At 45.8% G+C, this 20,113-nt stretch overlaps 1 protein-coding gene across 1 annotated transcript; it reads left to right on the top strand.

Annotated features, from left to right (window-relative positions):
* Positions 1-10,171: 10,171 nt before the first annotated feature.
* On the top strand, positions 10,172-19,607 carry NR4A2 (nuclear receptor subfamily 4 group A member 2). Its single transcript, XM_035726900.1, is given in 9 exon segments — positions 10,172-11,487; positions 13,267-13,390; positions 13,891-14,739; positions 15,509-15,520; positions 15,522-15,639; positions 16,059-16,222; positions 17,108-17,310; positions 17,702-17,880; positions 18,027-19,607. Coding segments are annotated over 9 exon segments (1,932 nt in total). The 5' UTR covers positions 10,172-11,461; the 3' UTR covers positions 18,284-19,607.
* Positions 19,608-20,113: the final 506 nt, after the last annotated feature.

Genomic DNA, 20,113 nt, shown 5'->3' with positions numbered 1-20,113 from the left:
TGCAAGGTGGCACAAACAGGACCTAACTAAAAACCAAATTTCCTAGTCTTCCAACTCCCAGCAGAGAGAACCCCTTCACTACCTCATTTTGTCTTGATTGTGAATCAACAACCATTTCCTCAGCCCTTTTAATACTCTACCCATGCCAGGGCACTTAAAAACTTTATTTCCATCTGTAAATTTTATATCAGCGTCCCAGAAAATCTGTTCATTTTTCTGAGACATTCTGCGCAGGAAGAGATATTGTCTTACTAGTCCATTAATTGATAGTTACAAGAAAACAGACTACCTCCTGTTGTATAGGAACACCTTAATGGGCAGGAGGAGTGTTGGGGTGTGGGAAAGCCTGGCCTAAGTATGAAAGCTTGAACAGGAAGTCCCCACAAAAAATTTTACCTATCAAGAAAGCCCCTTTTAAGTGTAAGCCTTGCTGAAACTCCAAAACGTTGAACGATGGTAGAGTTTTGGAAAATTCAAATGTGCTATGTTCAAGACCTGTGCTACGTTCAAGGTCAAAAAGGTATGCAAAATGCTCTGAGACTGAGAGCATGAGTCCTGAAAGCCAGGCCCACGCTGTTTCTTACTGGGCACCCTTTATACAACTTCCCAAATTCAAACAGTAATATGGCCCCGGCTCCACAAAAAACCTAAATAAATAATCCTGGTGGAGTCTGAAGAAAGGAAAGACATGATGATCCATATATAGAGAAGGATGTAGGCGGAACTCTAGGAGATGCGAAGACACGCATATACTTTAAAATATGCTACATCAGAACATTTAAGATGGAAGGTTTTTGTTTGGTTTTGAACCGAGGATTTGCCACCACAAACATCCTACCTGTACTAGAACGGGTGTGGGAGAGCGGAGAAAGCCTCCAGAGGTAGAAATCGGGCCGGGAGTAAGTAACACAGCGACCCCTTCACTAAACTCGGGGGCCGGGCTCGCCTCGGCCCTTCCCACCCGCGAGCGGCGCTCGGAACAGGGCGGGCCGGGGCGGGGAAAGCCGAGCGCGGCGGGAAGGGCCCGGGGCGGCCGGGGGAGGGCGGAGGGAGGCCGGGGGAGGCGGGCGGGCAGCTTTATTGTTTCCTCTCGCCCTCCTCCTCCTGCGCCTTGCCCCGGCGTCACTGGAAAGCCGCCCGAGCCGCCCGGCGGCGGGTTATTTATAGAGCTGGCTGCGCGCGCGTCACGGAGCCCGGCCCGGCTGACGGGGCCGCTGACGCGCTTGGCCGCGGGGCCGAGTCCGCGGGGCTGCGCGCCGGGCGCCGGTGACAATGGGCTTCTGTGTGTGCAGCTGCCACCGCCGCTGGGGGTCGGGGGAGGGGGGCAGGCGGCCGCTCCTTGACCCCCTCCCTCCCGCCCTCGACCCTCCGAAAGGTAACCGGCCTCTTCTGCCCTTGGCCGGGACAGCGCCCCGCCCCCCCCTCGCAAACCAGCAGCTTTTTTTTTTTTTTTTTAATTTTACCAGTAAGTTTCCCTGGGCCCAGCCTCCCAGTTTCCACTTCCCCCGTTTCCCCCCTCTCCCCCCAACATGACGAGAGAGGGGGATTTAGCCGGCCGGGGGCGGCCACTTTGTGCGTCCCGGGGAGCGGGACCCGCACAAGGCGCGCCAGCGGGGGATGCGGTGACCGAGGGGCCGGGAGCGCCGGGCAGGTAATGTATCCTGGACCTGGAGCGGGGCTTTGTTTGGGTGGGGGGAGGGGAGCAGGGGTGGGTGCAAGCGCCGGGCAGCCCTGCCGGGACTTTGGTCTCCCGGCTCCTCCGCCCCGCTGGCCCGCGCGCACGAAGCCGATCTGGGGTATAACGCCAAGAGCGAAAAGAGAAACTTCTGCGTGACTGACTAGATGAGGCTCCTCCCGAGCGACCAAGATAATAGAGGACTCCCCCCGCCCCTCCCTGCGGGTTCTGGCCTGGTACGCCCCCAGCCTGCGGAAGGAGGGGCTGGTGGGGATTTTAGGGACTTCCTGGGATGCGGAGACCGGCTCTGAACCAGCCCCTCTCAGCTGCCGGGAGCTGGGAAAGCTTGCTCTGGAGCCTCTCGCACGTGGCAGGCAGGCAGAAAACTTGCTGTGCCTTCTAGGAAATTGCAATCGATTTGTAATGTAGTTTCGCTAATTGGGAGTTCAAAATTAAACTTTAATAAAGCATTTGTGTCGTCTCGTGTAATTGTGAAAGCTTCCATCCGTCCTGGTAGATAGACTCTTAAGTCTCAAGTTAATGGCGCTAAGCTAGATTTCCCCCCCAAGTACAATTCCGTCAGCCGTCGTCGGCGCAGCTGGATTTCCGTAAAGTACAGATGTTGCTAATGGCAGCTTAAGCACGGATGGGCAGATAGCATACGGAATGCAACATGTTGCCATATGGTTCCTTTAGCCTTTCACCTTCAGGGATATCAATCACATATATTCTGGGAGGAATTTAATGACTCTCCGAACGGCAAAATGAATTACCTGGTACAATTTATATCACTTGACCTGATACGTTATAACAACAGGGAGATAGCATCTCACAGATTCTGTGGTATAAATTGAGCTACAGAGCTACATTTCAAATTCTGTAACATCTATTTGTGGTTTGAGGGGCCCTGTCAAATCATTCTGGCTGTAAAATGTGGTTTCTGTATTGCCTTCCTCCTCCCCCCTCTTCTGAACGATACAAAGTTTATAAAGTTTAGCAAAACTGTTGTCTTATAAATTGCCAGTCAGTCAACCAAATACTAATTGATGAGAGTATGGAGAAATGGAAAATATGATTTCCAATGCTAGTTACTTAAGAATTAGTAATATTTAGGAACACCATACTTTTGGAATCCAGAAAATTAAAGAACTCCCATAAGAAATAACGTGTTCTGTGAGTTTTCTATATAACTCCTAAACCCATTAACTATTTGAAATTCTTTTTTTAAAATAACTTTATTCTTAAATGTAAGAAAGTAACTGATAGGAAACAGCCCTCAGAAATATGAAACATAAGAAATATAAGGAGCCAAACAATTCTAAACACAACACTCCCCCCCCACACACACACCATGTGTGTACTTGGATCATCCATGTGGTGGTACTGGTCGTTTGTTTTTCTCCCCCCAACATGTCAGTGACAGCATACTGAAGTCACTGTTTAGATCCCAGTGGAATGTTTCTGTAATATTTCACAGGTCTTATTTTAAATATCCCGGTGACTAATAAAATGGTTGATGGCCTCTAATTTCAGGTTATAAACATGGTTGTCTCTTAGTGTATCCCTCCTTTTTCTTCCACTAATGCAGAGAGGCAACACTGGTGAACAAAAAATAAGGGTAAAAAGTAAATAACTTATGAAATTTTTTTAAATTTTTACCCTTAAGTGATATCTGAAAGCTATGGATGTACTATCTTTTAAAAGATTTTGCTTCCAACAATGTGTAAACCACATTAATTCACGTGAACTGATAAGACTAACAATATATAAAACAGACCTAAACAATCTAAACAAGTACATATTTTCAGTCATGTCAAGTTTCAGAAAGTTAACATTCTGGAAGTTTGTCTATATATCATGTCCTTTCAGAATCATTTTGAAATTACAGGATAATATTTCTCCTTTTTCCCCCCCTCCTCTTGAAATGGGTGATGATGTGTTACCTAGTGCTTGGATTAATGCGATCATGTTGGTAATTATTATCAAATAATATAATACCTTTTGTGTATTTATATAGCAGAAAATCTTATACAGAACACATTAAGCTATATATCTGAGTTACGGCAACCGTTGCTGGGGGCTGTTTTTGGTAATCTTTTAATGGCTAAGGTTTTCTCTCTCACCAGTACTCAATGTGTTTTGACCCTGATCAGAAGTGAGCTTGTCAATAATGACTCCATCTCCATGACTTTTGAATAGGCAGTGAGTGTGTCCTTTAATCAGCCACACAGAACTTGCCTTATAAAGCTGTTATTGTCATGAGCAGATATTGCAGCCTTTTGTTAGGCCCCATGATTATTAACGTGTTCCTCCTTCAAAAGCCAGGCTGAAAGTCCTGCTGTGCTTCATTTCAGAATTCAAGTCCATTAGTAAATAAAATCCTAAGCAGCACTATTTGCTTTTTCTCAAGTTATAACATTACATGTAGTTCATGAATGATTTCGGGCCCTTTTGTAGATATAAACTATGTATATTTTTGGTGTACATATACAGTAATAAAAACAAGACATGTATCTTGCATCATGACTTTTATTTTAAACGAAGATTTGATGGATGTCCATTGTTACTCTAAATGAGGTGGCTGGCTGCCAAGGCGATCCCTATAGCTGGAAAGTACTAGCATTGTTATTGTCTACCAGGGAATCACTTTCTATTTTTTGAGCTCTCAACTTCACCTCCTTCTTTCAATATTGCCCTTCCATATTGCTAATCTGAGAAGTAGTTTGGAAATGAAAACTTTTGAAAATGTGTTTGTATTGCCAAGAAGATTTTCACCACTGTTTCTGGTTGCCTGCTGGTTTACAGCCTTTATCTTGAGCTGGCATGTTTATTTTAACTGAATATGAAGAAATACTCTTAGGACAGGGTATAGTCCCCATGCTCTGTGTAATTTTAATTGTGATGTAATCCTAGCTGCTTTCTTACTTTTTACTTATGAATGTATTTTAGAATATGTAAGATAGGGAAGATTTATGTGTTTCTCATGGTAACATGGGACAAGTTATGGATAGGCATTAGGCCTCTAATAGAACTCTGCATTCAAGTGAGTGGGGGGGGGGAGGAGAGCCATCAGGAAAGAGTATACAGTCCCACTGCACTGGCCCCGTTTGGTTTTCAAATTTAAAATCTACATTGCTGCATTGGAAACTTGTTCCTCTCTTTTATAGCATTTCATTTTTAAAGAATTTTTAAAAACTGTCAATCTGTAAATATTTAACCAGCGAAACAGGAAACAGTCTTTTATTCTCAGCTCTATGCAGCTTTGTTTTTATCTGCGTGAGTGTGAGTGCCGTGTAAATACCACATAAAAATTTGACTTGGTTTTCCTTACTTTGACTGAAGATTGACAGGGGCTTCTTTAATTAATCTTGTTCTCTTTAATGTTCTGTATTCAGATATTGAAATACAGTATTTTTATACATTTATAAGATTGTGTTTGCATTTATTTAATTTATGTTTCTTTTTTTAAAGCATGTAGCCTTGAATGTTTGTTCTACTTTTTTTTTTTTCCTTCACATCATTACTCTGGTACTGCTTGATGTAACTTGATTAGCTCCCTCCCCAGTCATGATTGGTAATTAAAATAGGCATTAAAATTAGTCACTTAGCAATTTTGCTGTTCAATTGGCAATTAAATTACTTAATTGCAATTAAAGTCCTAATTTTAATTGGCAAAATGATAGATGTAGATTTAAGATAATATGTATAAATACTTTAATAAGTGTCTATATAAGGATTACTTAATTACTCAACTTCAAGTTTATGCTGTTAACTTTAGAACTTTTAAGTGAGCAATGAAATTTATATTACATCTATTCAAAGGATATGGTAATTAGATTTATTACTTATCACTATAAGGGTCCTTGCTATAAGTTACTTTTGTAGTGTTAAAATTGTAGGCTTGATAATTGCAGAATTATGATGAAGAAAAGGGCATATATGTCTTTGTCATAATATATCAGTACAGGATCTTCATTTTTTATTAAATCGAGAGGTTCCTATCCACCATTTAGTCTGAGGAAAAAATCAAAAAGTGGTTATTTTATCATTAAAAACAGAACAAAAATAGCCAGCTATGATATAAATACAAAAACTATTCCAAGTGTATGTATTTTATCTACTTTAAATGCTATATAATACTGTGATAGTTACTAAGGTTATTAGCTACTTTTAGAATTCCTAGTGTCCTTGATATTTTCTTTGCATATAGCAACTTATTTTCAGAATCTTTAAAAGGTCTTCTAGGACTTTGTACAATTTAATGACCAACGTGTTTACTGAAATTAGCAATGAAATCTAAAACCAAAGTTACCCTTACTTGCTTGATCAAAAAAGATTCTTACATAGAAAATATTGGTGATTGCTAGAGGCTGTAAGAAGGGGAGAATGGACAGTTATTGTCTAATGGGTATAGAGTTTCAGTTTTATAAGATGAAGAGTTATGGAGATGGATAGTGGTGGTGGGTACACAACAATGTTAATGTTTTTACCATCACTGAGCAGTATACTTAAAAATGGTTAAGATGGTATATTTTATGTTATGTGTATTTTACCACACACACAAGAAGAAAATAATAAGTGGTTAGTTTAAAAGCTAATGTTTAGGAGATGGTTACTGAGAGTCAAGCATTAGAGAGAAGATGAAGGATTTTTATTATGCAAAATACTTTTTGAGTGGCATGAGGCTTTACCATATGTTCGGTTTTATAATTTTAATTTGCAAGTAGATGCTTCTAGAAAAAAAAAGAGTGCTGTTTTCTGCACATCTTTACACATTTCTAGAACTGAGTTCTGAATTGAAGTAAGAAATAATTTTGCATTTAGTGTTTTTTGGTTAAAAAAATGGGCTGAATAAAACTGAGTAAAAGCCACAGCTACCCAAAATGTGAATCTCAGGTAAGCAATGGACTTGTTTTGTAAGCATCTTATAGTAAAGGAAGAAATGATTGGTTAATTAATATTCTATTAATGCAAATGAAATGGCAAAAGGAAAAAAACCAAAAACCTTCAACATTAAGACTGATTTTGTAGTTTATAACTGAGTTTTTTTTCAAAGTGAAAATTTCCTATCACTAATGTAAAATTCTGCTGATAAGCAACAAATGCCATGAATGTAAATTTATCCAAGTATAACTTAAAATATGTATCTCATTTTAATGTTTAAGATAGTTTCCATTAAGTAGTTTTGTTAGGAAATTACTTAAAATTACCACAACATTTTGCAATAAGACAGTTATGTCTATTCACTATAGGCTGAATTTGAAGGGCTACTCTGAGTTCATTTTGGGAGAATCGTGAAATAAATCCCTAAAGACCCCTTTCCCATGCATTAAGATAGGAAAATCCTATGGAATTACATCCATGTTTGTTTTCTAAATATATACCAAAAGCTCAATTTTATTAAGTACAATCTTCTAGCCATGCAATGAAATTAAAATACTTTGGTTTAGATGTGAGCGTATTATTTATATTGATTTTTTATAAAAATATTTTTTACATATGTGTCAATGCATTCTGTTTAATATTGGTTAACATCATAAAAGACAATGTAGTAACACAACTTTTCTAAATGCTTTTCTGAGGTCATCTAATAGCATATATTGATAGAATTAATAATTTTGTCACTTAATTAGTTGGTTTCAAAAGAAGGAGCTCTTATGTATAAGACCAATTTTTACTCCTATTTATTTGAACTTCTTAAGAAAAGAGAACTTCATTGGGGATAACTTTACACATTTATACATGGCAATAATTTAAAGTTGTATCCAGAATCTGAGCCCTGAAAAAAACTAGTGTTGTCATTTAATTGAGTTACAAGTAGTTTATATTCTAGAATCTGTTTAAAAAGGAATCTTGAAGGGTTGTAGTCATATAAATGCAAAATTTCAGTTTCTTTAGCCTAAAGCATCCTTTTAACATTTTCTAAAAGGTTGTTCAATTCTACATTTTGATTCCATTATATGTGTAATTAAACCTCTGTGCACAAAAGCATTCTCTTATGTACTAGCAAATACACCCACTAGGAATCCTCTTCTAAACTATAATTTATTTAAACATGTAATCATAGGATTTTAAAACATGCTTTCATTTTTTCCAAACTATATGCCATTTGAGCTACTTGGTGATAAAATTAGAGATTCTATTACTATTTTGATTTTCCCCCCTGTGACCTAACAGTGAGTTAAACGTGGGCAGGAGGTAAAAAAGAAAATCTATTGTGAACCTAATTCCATGTGTTAGGCTGTTTCCCCTTTTAAGAAAATAGAAAAGAATAAAAGACTTGTAGTTTATTTATGAATTCCAGCACAGTGTGAATATTTGGGCCTGTAGCTTGCTCCTCCTAGGGTTTGGCCTAAGTAGTGAATAGCTAGCTGGTGATGAGTGAGTGAGAGAGAGAGAGAGAGAGAGAGAGAGAGAGAGAGAGAGTGTGTGTGTGTGTGTGTGTGTGATGTGTGTGTTGAACCTCCTGAACGTTGTGGAGTCAGGCCCCCTACTGACAGCATCAGTCAATTACAGACATTGGCGGTTCTACTGAGACTTCGTTCCATCACAATCTGGTGGGGGGAGACACAGGAGTCTGGAGTTCTGAGCGGGGTCCTTTTTTTACACTTTATGATGCCTGTGTTGTGTGCTTCCCACCCGGAGCACATCTGAGCCCTACCAAAAATGCTAACCCAGGAAGTAGCTTATCCAGTAATTGGTTTTAAATGAGTTTATCAGTCTTGCGTCCAGTGTGTCCTTCCTAAGAAGTAACACTTCCAGGAACCTAGAATAGGAATTTGAAGAAGAGAGAGAACTCATACAAGTTGTAGGATGCAAGGGGAAAAGTCTACCTTTTCTCTCTTTTTAATGTTCTATCTAACCCCTCCATTTCCAGTTACTAATAATAATTATAATAGCTGCTGTGAAAACTGCCTCTCAGTCGGGAGCATTAAGACTTGGGTAAGGGCTCTGTCAAGCCCGACTCCACAGGTTGCTGTTGTAGAATGACGCACCACACTACAATGTTTGTCTTCTTCAGAGCTCACTGTAAGAACTCCAGAACACTTTCCACTCTCTGAGAGAGAATTCTCAGGTTGTCCGCAGACTCAACCCAGGCTAAAGCCAAGTGTTTTAAGGGCCATAAAGGAGGAGGAACTTGTGCAGGGAATGTATCTACTTAGATGGGCGTATTTGTGTATGGAGGGTGATAGTTACAACCTTACAGTTCTCCTGGCCCCCGCTTTCCGAAGAGTATATTAAAAAAATGATAACCGCCACCCCAGCGTGGCTGCGCTTGTTTCCGACTGCCTGAAAATAGCTGCCGGGAGCCTGGCCCACCGCTGGGATCAAGGAAAGCTCTCCTGGCAGCGCCCTGCTCCCTCGCGGAAGAGGAAGGGAACCCGGGAGGGCGCCACCGAGCTAGAGCGCTGCTATTTTGGGCCCAGCCCCGCGGGTGCGTCAATGCCTGCGCCCCTGCGTCACCGCCACCCCCACCCCTCTCCTTCTCCCCTGCTCTCCAAACTCTCACTTTTTTCCCTTTCGTTCGCATGGAATCGCTCCTGCCCACGGGGCGCTGACGCTACCGAGCTCATGCTAATAGGCTATTCTTCGCCCTCCTCCCCTCTTCCCCCTACTCACAACATCCTCACTCGCCACAACAGCCCCCCCTACACACCACACACACACACACACACACACAAACACACACACACTCCCCCCCCTCCTCTCTCTCTCTCTCTCTCACACCACACACACACACACACACACACACACACACACACACACACACATACATTTCCTGGTTTTATTTGTACTCCGGCCCGCTGGGGCACCGCTGAACCGCGGAGGCGGCGGCGGCAGCAGCGGCAGTCGCAACATCTGGGGGAAACTTAAGGTGGTCACGCACGTTTTCCAGAGGCTGCGGCGCAGAAGAGCCCCCGGCTTCCCCGGGCAGCCGCAGGACACCTGATGGCTACGCCCTCTCCAGCCGCTGGTGAGCGAGCAAAGGCTGGGGTGCAGATTAGAGCTGAGCGGCTCCAGAACGCGGATAGTTCCCCGGCGCTTCTGGCCCATCCAGGGAACACCAGGATTGGGGGCGGGGGGGGAGTCGCCAAGGGGCTCCTGCAGCCTGAAGCGAGCCACGCCGAGGGAGGTGGGGCGGCTGGAACTCTTCGCGGCCAGAGAGGGGGGGCGCTTCGGAAGCCCCCTTCCCTCGTCCCAGCCTCTTCCAGCATCCCCAGGAGAAGCCCTGAGAGGCCTGCCCTGCTCCGGCCCGAGGAAAGCGAAGGGGGCTCGCTCTCGGGAGAAGCGGCGTCTCTTTTGCTAGAAAGCGCCTCGCGCTTTCAGCCTGGTGGGTGGACTGGCTTGCAAAGTGGAGTCGGCGGTGACTGGGGGCGGCCGCGGGGGTGCGGCGAGCTACCACAGTGCACCGGGTCCCTCTCCTGGAAGGGCTGGGCGCACAACTTTACGCTCGCGGAGATACCCCACCCCGCCCTCTCCCCATGTTTTGTCTTTCCCCCTTGGCTCGGAGACGAGGCTTCGAGAGCCCTTGTGCTTCAGAGGAGGGTTGATTTATTTCTCTACAACTTGTGTTAGGTACGAGTTGGTGGGCACTGAGGAGTGTCGAAAGTACCAAGAGGTACAAAGGTGAGGTTAGAGCACCTTTCTGTTGAAGGCGCACCTGTTGCCCGCTGCTCGCCCTGTATTGTCTGCGAAAGGAAAGTGGGCGACGCCTCACTCTGCCTTTCGGGATCCCTAAAGGGCTGGGTCACTGTCTACCTGTTCCCCTCTCTTCCCCTTTCCACGCACCACGTCCTCGCTTGCACGTGGGCACTTCAAGGGAAGAAGGGAACACAGAGAACAGGCCCTACCAGTCCCTTCCACCTTGGACTGTGTGTGTCTGTGTGAGGGAGGGGGGGGGGGGAAACAGAGAGAGAGAGAGAGAGAGAGAGAGAGAGAGAATGCTAACGCTAAAGGAGGAGACCATGCACAGGAAAAAAGAAAATGGATATACATTGGGCTAGGGAAATCCCACCTTAATTGCCTGAACCCTTTGAGCTTCTCGGGTCATGGGACATCTGTCCGCGCTTCCGCTAAGGGGGGGGGTGACAATTGTAAGTGGATGAGGTTAGGGCACTCCCAGGCACACCCCATCCCTCACCAGTCCATGTGCTGGCTACCTGGCCCAAGCCAGCGTTCCCTTCCGCCGGGGGCTTTTGTTGCACCCTCCCCCACATGTGAGCCGCCGGGCGGCAGCGGTGGCCCGGGGTTTAGGGGAAGGCGAGGTGAGATGTCGCGGTGCTGCGGGCTGCGCGGACCTGAGTGGAGAGGTCACACCTCTTTCGGAAAAAAAGAAAAAAGAAAGAAAGAAATAAAGAAAAAAAAAAAAAAAACCAAGCTGGCGACCAAGGTGAACCCAGAACGGTTCCCACCTTAAAATCGGCCCTGCTCGTGACGTCAGGTCGGAAATATACCAAAGCGAGAGCCGGCCAGGAGTCCGGGGAGCGCGGCGGCGCGGCGATTGGGCGGCGGGCCGCTGACGCGCGCTGACGCGCGGAGACTTTAGGTGCATGTTGGCAGCGGCAGCGCGAGCCACATAAACAAAGGCACATTGGCGGCCAGGGCCCAGTCCGCCCCGCGGCTCGCGCTAGGCTCCGCGGTCCTGCTCTCCTGCCCAGCCGTCCGCCTTCTCCTGCTCCCTCCCGGCTCCTGGCGACTAGGTTACCTTCGCCCCTCTCGCCCACCCCTCCCAGACCCTGCTACCAGGACTCCCAGAGGGAACTACACTTCGGCGGAGTTGAATGAATGAGAGAGACGCGGAGAACTCCTAAGTGAGTAGGTACAGCCCGTGCAGCTCGAGTTCCTTTATCCTTCCTTTCTTCTTTTGCACCGTCTCTTCTTTCCACATGGCTGGTAACAGGTTTTCTCGAAGTGGGCGCCAGAGGGTCGGGAGCGCGAGTGGGGCCGGAGGATGGGGAATAGGTGCGCCCGGCTACGGCGGTCATTTGTCCGAACTCCAGCTTTGGCACTAGGGGAGAGTTGGCTCCCGGCAGGATTCTAGGCTCCTTATTGGTGGACGTGGATGGGAGACGTGCGTAGTTTGGGGAGCTGTGGACTTGCCTGGGGGATATGTGCCCAAAGTTTGCTCTTAGAGTGGAATTGATTGTGACCATTGGACAAGGAGACTCCCAAGTCCTGTATATACGAGGGGCCTGGACGCTACCCACAAAGTGACAGGGAGAAAGTTCTCCAGTTTATGTGTTGCTTGGGAACTGTGTGACCGCGGCTGGCTGATGTGCCAGCGTTTCCTGGGTATTATTGAATAAGGGGTGGTGTTGGTGTTCGTAGAGTGTCCTATTACTAAGTTGCCTGAAATTCTGGTTTTGACACATGCTGTGCTTGTGTATGTGAATACGTCAGAGAGAGAGAGAGACAGACAGACAGACAGCAGAGAAACAGAGAAGAAAGAGTACAGTTATGAAGCTGCGAAGTTACCAGGAGGTTAATATCCAGCACAGGCATATAGCTCTCAAAGGCTGTGGGTGTCATGGGTCTCCTTTCTTTTTACTTTTTTCTGATTAACCTTCCTCCCCAGGAAGCAAGGTAGTGGGGGAGGGGGGAGGAGAACAGAAGGAGTGGATGTTTGGTTTTCTTTTTCATTAGTAATAAGATTGTCTATGCTCTAGAATATCTTCCAAGTGGTAACATCTGAAAATTACTAGGACACAAGATTGCCTCGTTCCACCGGCAGGTAGGCAGATTGTGGAAGGCTGTATAGGCAAGGTGGTCAGCTTCCTATGTTGGGAAGCGCTTCTAACCTTGGTGCCAATACCAGATAAGCAGTGTTTCCCTCCCTCTGCAATTGACCTAAGATGCTCCTGGAAAAATAGGGTCTTCTCTTCCCACCCCTTGGCCATTAAAGATGTTAAAGACAAGTTTCCTGGAGAAGTGAATAGCAATTCACCTGTATCCTCAACAATCCCAGTGTTCTGTCAAAAACACTTAGGAAATCCAGATGCTTCCATTCAGATTGCCTTCAAGGGCTGCCCAGGCCTTGAGGACATTCTGTAACGCATAGGGGTCGAGGGAGAGATTACTTTCTCATATTATATTTATGACTTCTACTTTCTTTACCCCCTCCCAAAAGAAAAGCTAGTTTCACCACAGAAAAATTTAGGAGAAATCCAATGCTGTATTTTATTAAACTCTAGTTTCTTCTTATTTGGTTCTGAATGAAACTAAAATGGAAATGACACTACCCTCCCATCCCCACATCTACTCCCACCTCCACCCCCACGTCTACTCCCACCTCCACCCCCACCCCCACATCTTAGCGTCCAATTTATTACATCATAAGTATTAAGTAAGTACATGAAGTACCTTTTCTCCTTCAGAACCCTCTCTCTGCAAGGATTTACACAGTGCATTGGGGGGCATTTGTGTTGTTTACAGTCATCTCTTTCACACATTCATTTTAACTGCTAAGTTTGGTAAAGGCAACACAATGAAACAATCAAGGAGGGCATAGAAGGGCTTGCCTGGTGACCCTACAGATGCCCTCTGAATCTGTCGGGAAAGTCACCCTGAAGCTTCCTATGTCTGTATTTCAGGGAGGAGATCCGACAGGCTGGACTCCCCATTGCTTTTCTAAAAATCTTGGAAACTTTGTCCTTCGTTGAATTACGACACTGTCCACCTTTAATTTCCTCGAAAACGCCTGTAATTCGGCTGAAGGTTAGTGCAACTTCATTTCTTTCTTTCCCTCCTCCGAGTTCCCTGGATATCAAGAAACAGGGCAATACGATCTTCCTCAGCAAACTCTGTAACGTAATGTTTTCCCGGCCCATCATCATCAGGAACAACATTCTCATTGTGCCATTCAACCTCATTTCTAGAATGAGCTTGCTGAACTCGAGCTTCAGAGGAAAGGCTCATATGAGCGGTACTGTTTTTGTGAGGGGGTGAAGGGGGAGGCGTTTGAAATATACGGGAATAGAGACCCTCAAGAGCTTTCTAGCTCTGGGTCTTCCTTGGACCAGCCTTTCCATGCCCTGCACTGTTTTGCCCCGCAGCATTCGCCCTCTCCGTCCTTCCTCTCGCGTCCCTACATGCTCTCTGACCGCCGAGGGCTGCCGGTGTAGCTCCAGGTGTACCCGAGCCCGGGAGAAAGTGTTCAGTTGACCAGGCTGAGTGTATATTACCCTGTTTCATTTCCAGCCATGCCTTGTGTTCAGGCGCAGTATGGGTCCTCGCCTCAAGGAGCCAGCCCCGCTTCTCAGAGCTACAGTTACCACTCTTCGGGAGAATACAGCTCCGATTTCTTAACTCCAGAGTTTGTCAAGTTTAGCATGGACCTCACCAACACTGAAATCACTGCCACCACTTCTCTCCCCAGCTTCAGTACCTTTATGGACAACTACAGCACAGGCTACGACGTCAAGCCACCTTGCTTGTACCAAATGCCCCTGTCCGGACAGCAGTCCTCCATTAAGGTAGAAGACATTCAGATGCACAACTACCAGCAACACAGCCACCTGCCCCCCCAGTCCGAGGAGATGATGCCGCACTCCGGGTCGGTTTACTACAAGCCCTCCTCGCCCCCGACGCCCACCACCCCGGGCTTCCAAGTGCAGCACAGCCCTATGTGGGACGACCCAGGCTCTCTCCACAACTTCCATCAGAACTACGTGGCCACCACGCACATGATCGAGCAGAGGAAAACGCCCGTCTCCCGCCTCTCCCTCTTCTCATTTAAGCAATCGCCTCCCGGCACCCCTGTGTCTAGCTGCCAGATGCGCTTCGACGGGCCCCTGCACGTCCCCATGAACCCGGAGCAGGCGGGCAGCCACCACGTGGTGGACGGGCAGACCTTCGCTGTGCCCAACCCCATCCGAAAGCCCGCGTCCATGGGCTTCCCAGGCCTGCAGATCGGCCACGCGTCGCAGCTGCTGGACACGCAGGTGCCCTCGCCGCCGTCGCGGGGCTCCCCCTCCAACGAGGGGCTGTGCGCCGTGTGCGGCGACAACGCGGCCTGCCAGCACTATGGCGTGCGCACCTGTGAGGGCTGCAAAGGTTTCTTTAAGGTGAGCGAGGACGGGGGCGGAGGAGACAGATAGGGGGCCCCGTAGTGCCGGGAGCCTCGGAGTGCGCGCTCCGCGGTGGTGCAGGCAGCCCAGTCCTAGTTCGTCCAACTCCCGGGGTCCGCGGAGGCTGCCCTGCAGGCGCCCACGGCCTGTGGCGGAGGCCGCTGGGTGCTTGAGAAAGGGAAGTAGCTAGACCGGGAGACCTGGGGTCGCATCCCCCCCGCACGCAGCTGACCCCGGCAGGCCCCAGCCCGAAGTTGCAGGAGCCTGAGTTGGAAGAGGGTCATTTGCATGTGCTAGGAGCTGTCTTCTCTGTTCAGATTGAAATTGGTTAGGACAGAGAACCGTGTCTGAGCTAACCAAGTGGAACAGAATTCCCTGTGGTCAAATTAAGTGATCTCTTTATTTCGCCATCCTGATTGAATAATCTTATCATTTTAAATAGAGAAGGTCTCCAAGGAATGTAAATAATATGAATGCCCACGGATTTGTATTTACTGAGCGTCTCCTTCTCCTTCTCTTGGCATATAAAACACAGCAAGGAGCGGCAAGGTTAGCTCAAATGTTAACGCTATCAATTTTCTCCTGTTAAATGCCCTGGGGGAGGAAAACGAAAAGAAAGAGAAAGAAAAGGAAAAGGGAAAAAATAAAAAAGGAGTTGTGTGTATGTGTTTGTTTGTGGGGAGGAGTGTAGATCCCAGCCGTCCACAAATTGTTCCTGGATTTTCAAAAGAAAAAAAAAATCAGTCTATATTGTCTCCTTTTGCAGCGCACGGTACAAAAAAAACGCAAAATACGTGTGTTTAGCAAATAAAAACTGCCCAGTGGACAAGCGGCGCCGGAATCGCTGTCAGTACTGCCGATTTCAGAAGTGCCTGGCTGTTGGGATGGTCAAAGAAGGTAGGTCGGGACAAGCAGCCCAATCCCTCGTCTGCGCCCGCGGGGAAACTGCCGCTCCTATCCCAGTCCCATTTTCCACTTCCCAGCGCTGGGGGGTTGTGGGGGGTGTCTCCGGGTTTCCCCTCATCCGCGTCCGGCCTCGCTGACCCCGCAGCTGCCTGCTTGCCCATCCTGCCCTGGAGAAAGCAGCCAGGCCCTTCTCGCCTTCAACTATACGAACCATTTGGAAGAAGACATAAAACAACCCTACATTTTTTTTTTTTTTTTGAATGCCTCTGGTCAGTGAAGGCTTTACAAGCAGTGGGACCCTGCGCAGCCCTGCTGGGCGCCCCGTGGCTGTGGCCTTCCCCTGGGAGGGGCCGAGGCGGCAGCTGGGTCCCGCTAGGGGGAGCGACGTTAACCCATTTATTCCTTTGCAGTGGTTCGCACGGACAGTTTAAAAGGCCGGAGAGGTCGTTTGCCCTCGAAACCGAAGAGCCCACAGGAGCCCTCTCCCCCCTCGCCCCCGGTGAGTCTGATCAGTGCCCTCGTCAGGGCCCATGTCGACTCCAACCCGGCTATGACCAGCCTGGACTATTCCAGGGTAAGAAGCTGGCGGGGGTAGCATGTGGACAAATCGACAGATGGGCAGGACCCCTTCCCACACCCATCACTAAGCCCCAGACTCAAGCAAGGCTGTGGCTTTACAGCCCTGAGCAGAGCCACAGGAGACAGGCGACAGACAAACCATGTTGCTGGGAGTGTAGACACGAGGACAGACAGAGAAGAGAGGACAGGCCACAGTGATCACATCTCTGGGAGCCCTCCATCTCACTGCCACCGTACACACATATACTCACACACAAATGCCTCTAATGCCCAAACCAGAGGCTGTGCAAAATGCCCCTCCCCCCTTGGATTTTATCCCCAATCTTCCATAGAGATGCTTTAATCCTCATCCTCTGTGGCACCCTCTGGGTGGGGGATGCCTGCTTGGGGGTCCGGGAAGGGAAGGAGAAAGGTATAAGGAATGGCAACGGGGTGGAGAATCAAGTGGTCAGATTCCTTTTTTACCCCAGCTGTGAGAAATGTGCGGGCTTTAATTGGAGGAAGTATGTCGGGCAAACCTAGAAGCCACTGCATTTTTATTAAGATTTGCAGAGGGTGTCTCTGCTTGAGACCCACTCTGGGACTGGCATGAATACTAACGTGTCAATTGTTTTGTGGAGATAAGAGTGAACGTTTCCCAGGGCTGGATGGCACTGTATTTAGTCCGTATGGAAATGGTAATTTACATATTTAAAGCGGCGACCTCATAGCACCATCCCTAATTGAATTAATTGCCCCGGAACATCTAATTTCCTTACTGGTCAGAGAGAGGTTTAATTGTTATAAAAACCTGGCTCCCCTACCAGAAGCGGGGTTAGCAATTTCACGGGTTATATATTTTAGAGAACCTCATTAAGTGCTTTTTAAAATGAAATTCCAGTTCCAGGCGAACCCTGACTATCAGATGGGTGGAGATGACACTCAGCATATCCAGCAGTTCTATGATCTCCTGACTGGCTCCATGGAGATCATCAGAGGCTGGGCTGAGAAGATCCCGGGCTTCGCGGACCTGCCCAAAGCCGACCAAGACCTGCTTTTTGAATCAGCTTTCTTAGAACTGTTTGTGCTTCGATTAGCGTACAGGTAATGGAGGAGGCAATCCAGGGAGGCTGGGAAAGGAGGAGGAGAGGAATCAAGAAGAGAAAGAAAGAGGAAAAGGGGAATCGAAGGGGGAAAGAGAAAAGGACAGAAGAGGAAAATGAAAGGGGAAGAAGAAGGAAAAGATAGTAGACAAAAGGAAGAGAAGGGAAGGCGTGAGACCAGAAGCCTTGGAGGAGTGGAATGGAAGTGGGATAGGGGGCGTTCTTGGTTGTTATGAAATTAAACCCTTTCAAGGTCTACTGGTCTACATTTTATTAACTCTTCCGTAATTAGGTACCTCTTAAATCCCTCATTTATTGCTCTTCAAGTAATTAGTTGTTTAGCTTTTCTCTCTCTCTTTTTCTCCCCTCTCTCTCTTTGGTATTAATTGCAGGTCCAACCCAGTGGAGGGTAAACTCATCTTTTGCAATGGGGTGGTCTTGCACAGGTTGCAATGCGTTCGTGGCTTTGGGGAATGGATTGACTCCATTGTTGAATTCTCCTCCAACTTGCAGAATATGAACATCGACATTTCTGCCTTCTCCTGCATTGCTGCCCTGGCTATGGTCACAGGTCAGTACCTCAAGTGCAGGGCACGTCTCCAAAACTGCCCACCAGGATTTGTCCCGGTTTTCCCTTGCCACTGATCCTCCCTGCTCCTGCCAACTAGCTAACTGCTTTGTGTGTTCCTCTTTTGTTTCTGATTGTGTTTTCTGCAGAGAGACACGGGCTCAAGGAACCCAAGAGAGTGGAAGAACTGCAAAACAAGATTGTAAATTGTCTCAAAGACCATGTGACTTTCAATAATGGGGGGTTGAATCGCCCCAACTATTTGTCCAAACTGTTGGGGAAGCTCCCAGAACTCCGTACTCTTTGCACACAGGGGCTACAGCGCATTTTCTACCTGAAACTAGAAGACTTGGTACCACCGCCAGCAATAATTGACAAACTTTTCCTGGACACTTTACCTTTCTAAGACCTCCTCCCATGCACTTCAAAGGAACTGGAAAGAAACCTAAAACTATCCAGAGGGGGCAAGTCACAAGGCAGAGATATCCCCATGAGCTGCCTCAGCTCTAGCCGGCCCCCACCCCCTCCATAAAATCCCAGTCCCTTGATCCCTAAAGAAAAAAACAAAAACAAAACAAAACAACAAAAACTGTTGCTATTTCCTAACCTGCAGGCAGAACCTGAAAGGGCATTTTGGCTCCGGGGCATCCTGGATTTAGAACACGGACTACACACAATACAGTGGTATAAACTTTTTATTATCAGTTTAAAAATCAGTTTATTGTTCAGAAGAAAGATTCCTAATGTATGATGGGAAATGTTTGGCCATGTTTGGTTGTTGCAGTTAAGACAAATGTAATACACACACACACACACACACACACACACACACAGAGTCACACATTGTAAGGGGACCCACAAGTATTGCCCTTTAAAAGACTTCAAAGTTTTCTGCTGTAAAGAAAGCTGTAATATATAGTAAAACTAAATGTTGCGTGGGTGGCATGAGTTGAAGAAGGGAAAGGCTTGTAAATTTACCCAATGCAGTTTGGCTTTTTAAATTATTTTGTGCCTATTTATGAATACATATTACAAATTCTAAAAGATAAGTGTGTTTGCAAAAAAAACAAAAAAAGAAAAAAAGAACTACACAAAAAAGGGACAAGCATGTTGATTCTAGGTTGAAAATGTTATAGGCACTTGCTATTTCAGTAATGTCTATATTATATAAATAGTATTTCAGACACTATGTAGTCTGTTAGATTTTATAAAGATTGGTAGTTATCTGAGCTTAAACATTTTCTCAATTGTAAAATAGGTGGGCACAAGTATTACACATCAGAAAATCCTGACAAAAGGGACACATAGTGTTTGTAACACCGTCCAACATTCCTTGTTTGTAAGTGTTGTATGTACTGTTGATGTTGATTAAAAAAAGAAGTTTATATCTTGATTATTTTGTTGTCTAAAGCTAAACAAAACTTGCATGCAGCAGCTTTTGACTGTTTCCAGAGTGCTTATAATATACATAACTCCCTGGAAATTACTGAGCACTTTGAATTTTTTTTGTTTTTTTTTTTTAATGTCTAAAATTGTCAGTTAATATATTATTTTATGTTTGAGTAAGAATTTTAATATTGCCATATTCTGTAGTATTTTTCTTTGTATATTTCCAGTATGGCACATGATATGAGTCACTGCCTTTTTTTCTATGGTGTATGACAGTTAGAGACGCTGATTTTTTTTTTCTGATAAATTCTTTCTTTGAGAAAGACAATTTTAATGTTTACAACAATAAACTATGTAAATGAACAGAATTTTGTCTTCTTTCCGGGTCAGGAAGAAATGATGACTAAACAGCAATATATAATAGAATTGGAGATTGATTTAGGATAGGTCACTTATTCAACATTTGAGTTTCAAACTGACAGCCGAGATCTATTCTAGCAAAAGAACCTGGGGAATTGAACTAATTATCCAGAAAATTCAGTACAATATTTTTCCTCAACCAGGATTTTTGAGTGTGGCAACCTGCATTTATCAGAATCAACTGAGGATATCTTAACTCTTTCGTTAATTTTGCTAGTAAGTGCAGCTTTCAGAAGAGAAGTTTAGGAGACCAGATAGCTTTTGAAGTTCTGCAAGGTCTGAAGTCCTCTCAAGTTTTTGTCTTGCAGAATGTTTAGGGAGTATCTTTTTAAGACTCAGGAAGTTAACATGGATTTTGAAGTGTGTTGTATATTATCTTTGATTTTTCCAATTCCTCTACTTACTACTGTTGTAAAGGGTCTTGCAA

Source organism: Zalophus californianus, chromosome 3, assembly GCF_009762305.2.
Source record: "Zalophus californianus isolate mZalCal1 chromosome 3, mZalCal1.pri.v2, whole genome shotgun sequence".
Taxonomy (NCBI): domain Eukaryota; kingdom Metazoa; phylum Chordata; class Mammalia; order Carnivora; family Otariidae; genus Zalophus; species Zalophus californianus.
The sequence above is the reverse complement of the archived record's forward strand: the minus strand, read 5'-3'. Positions and strand labels throughout refer to the sequence as shown.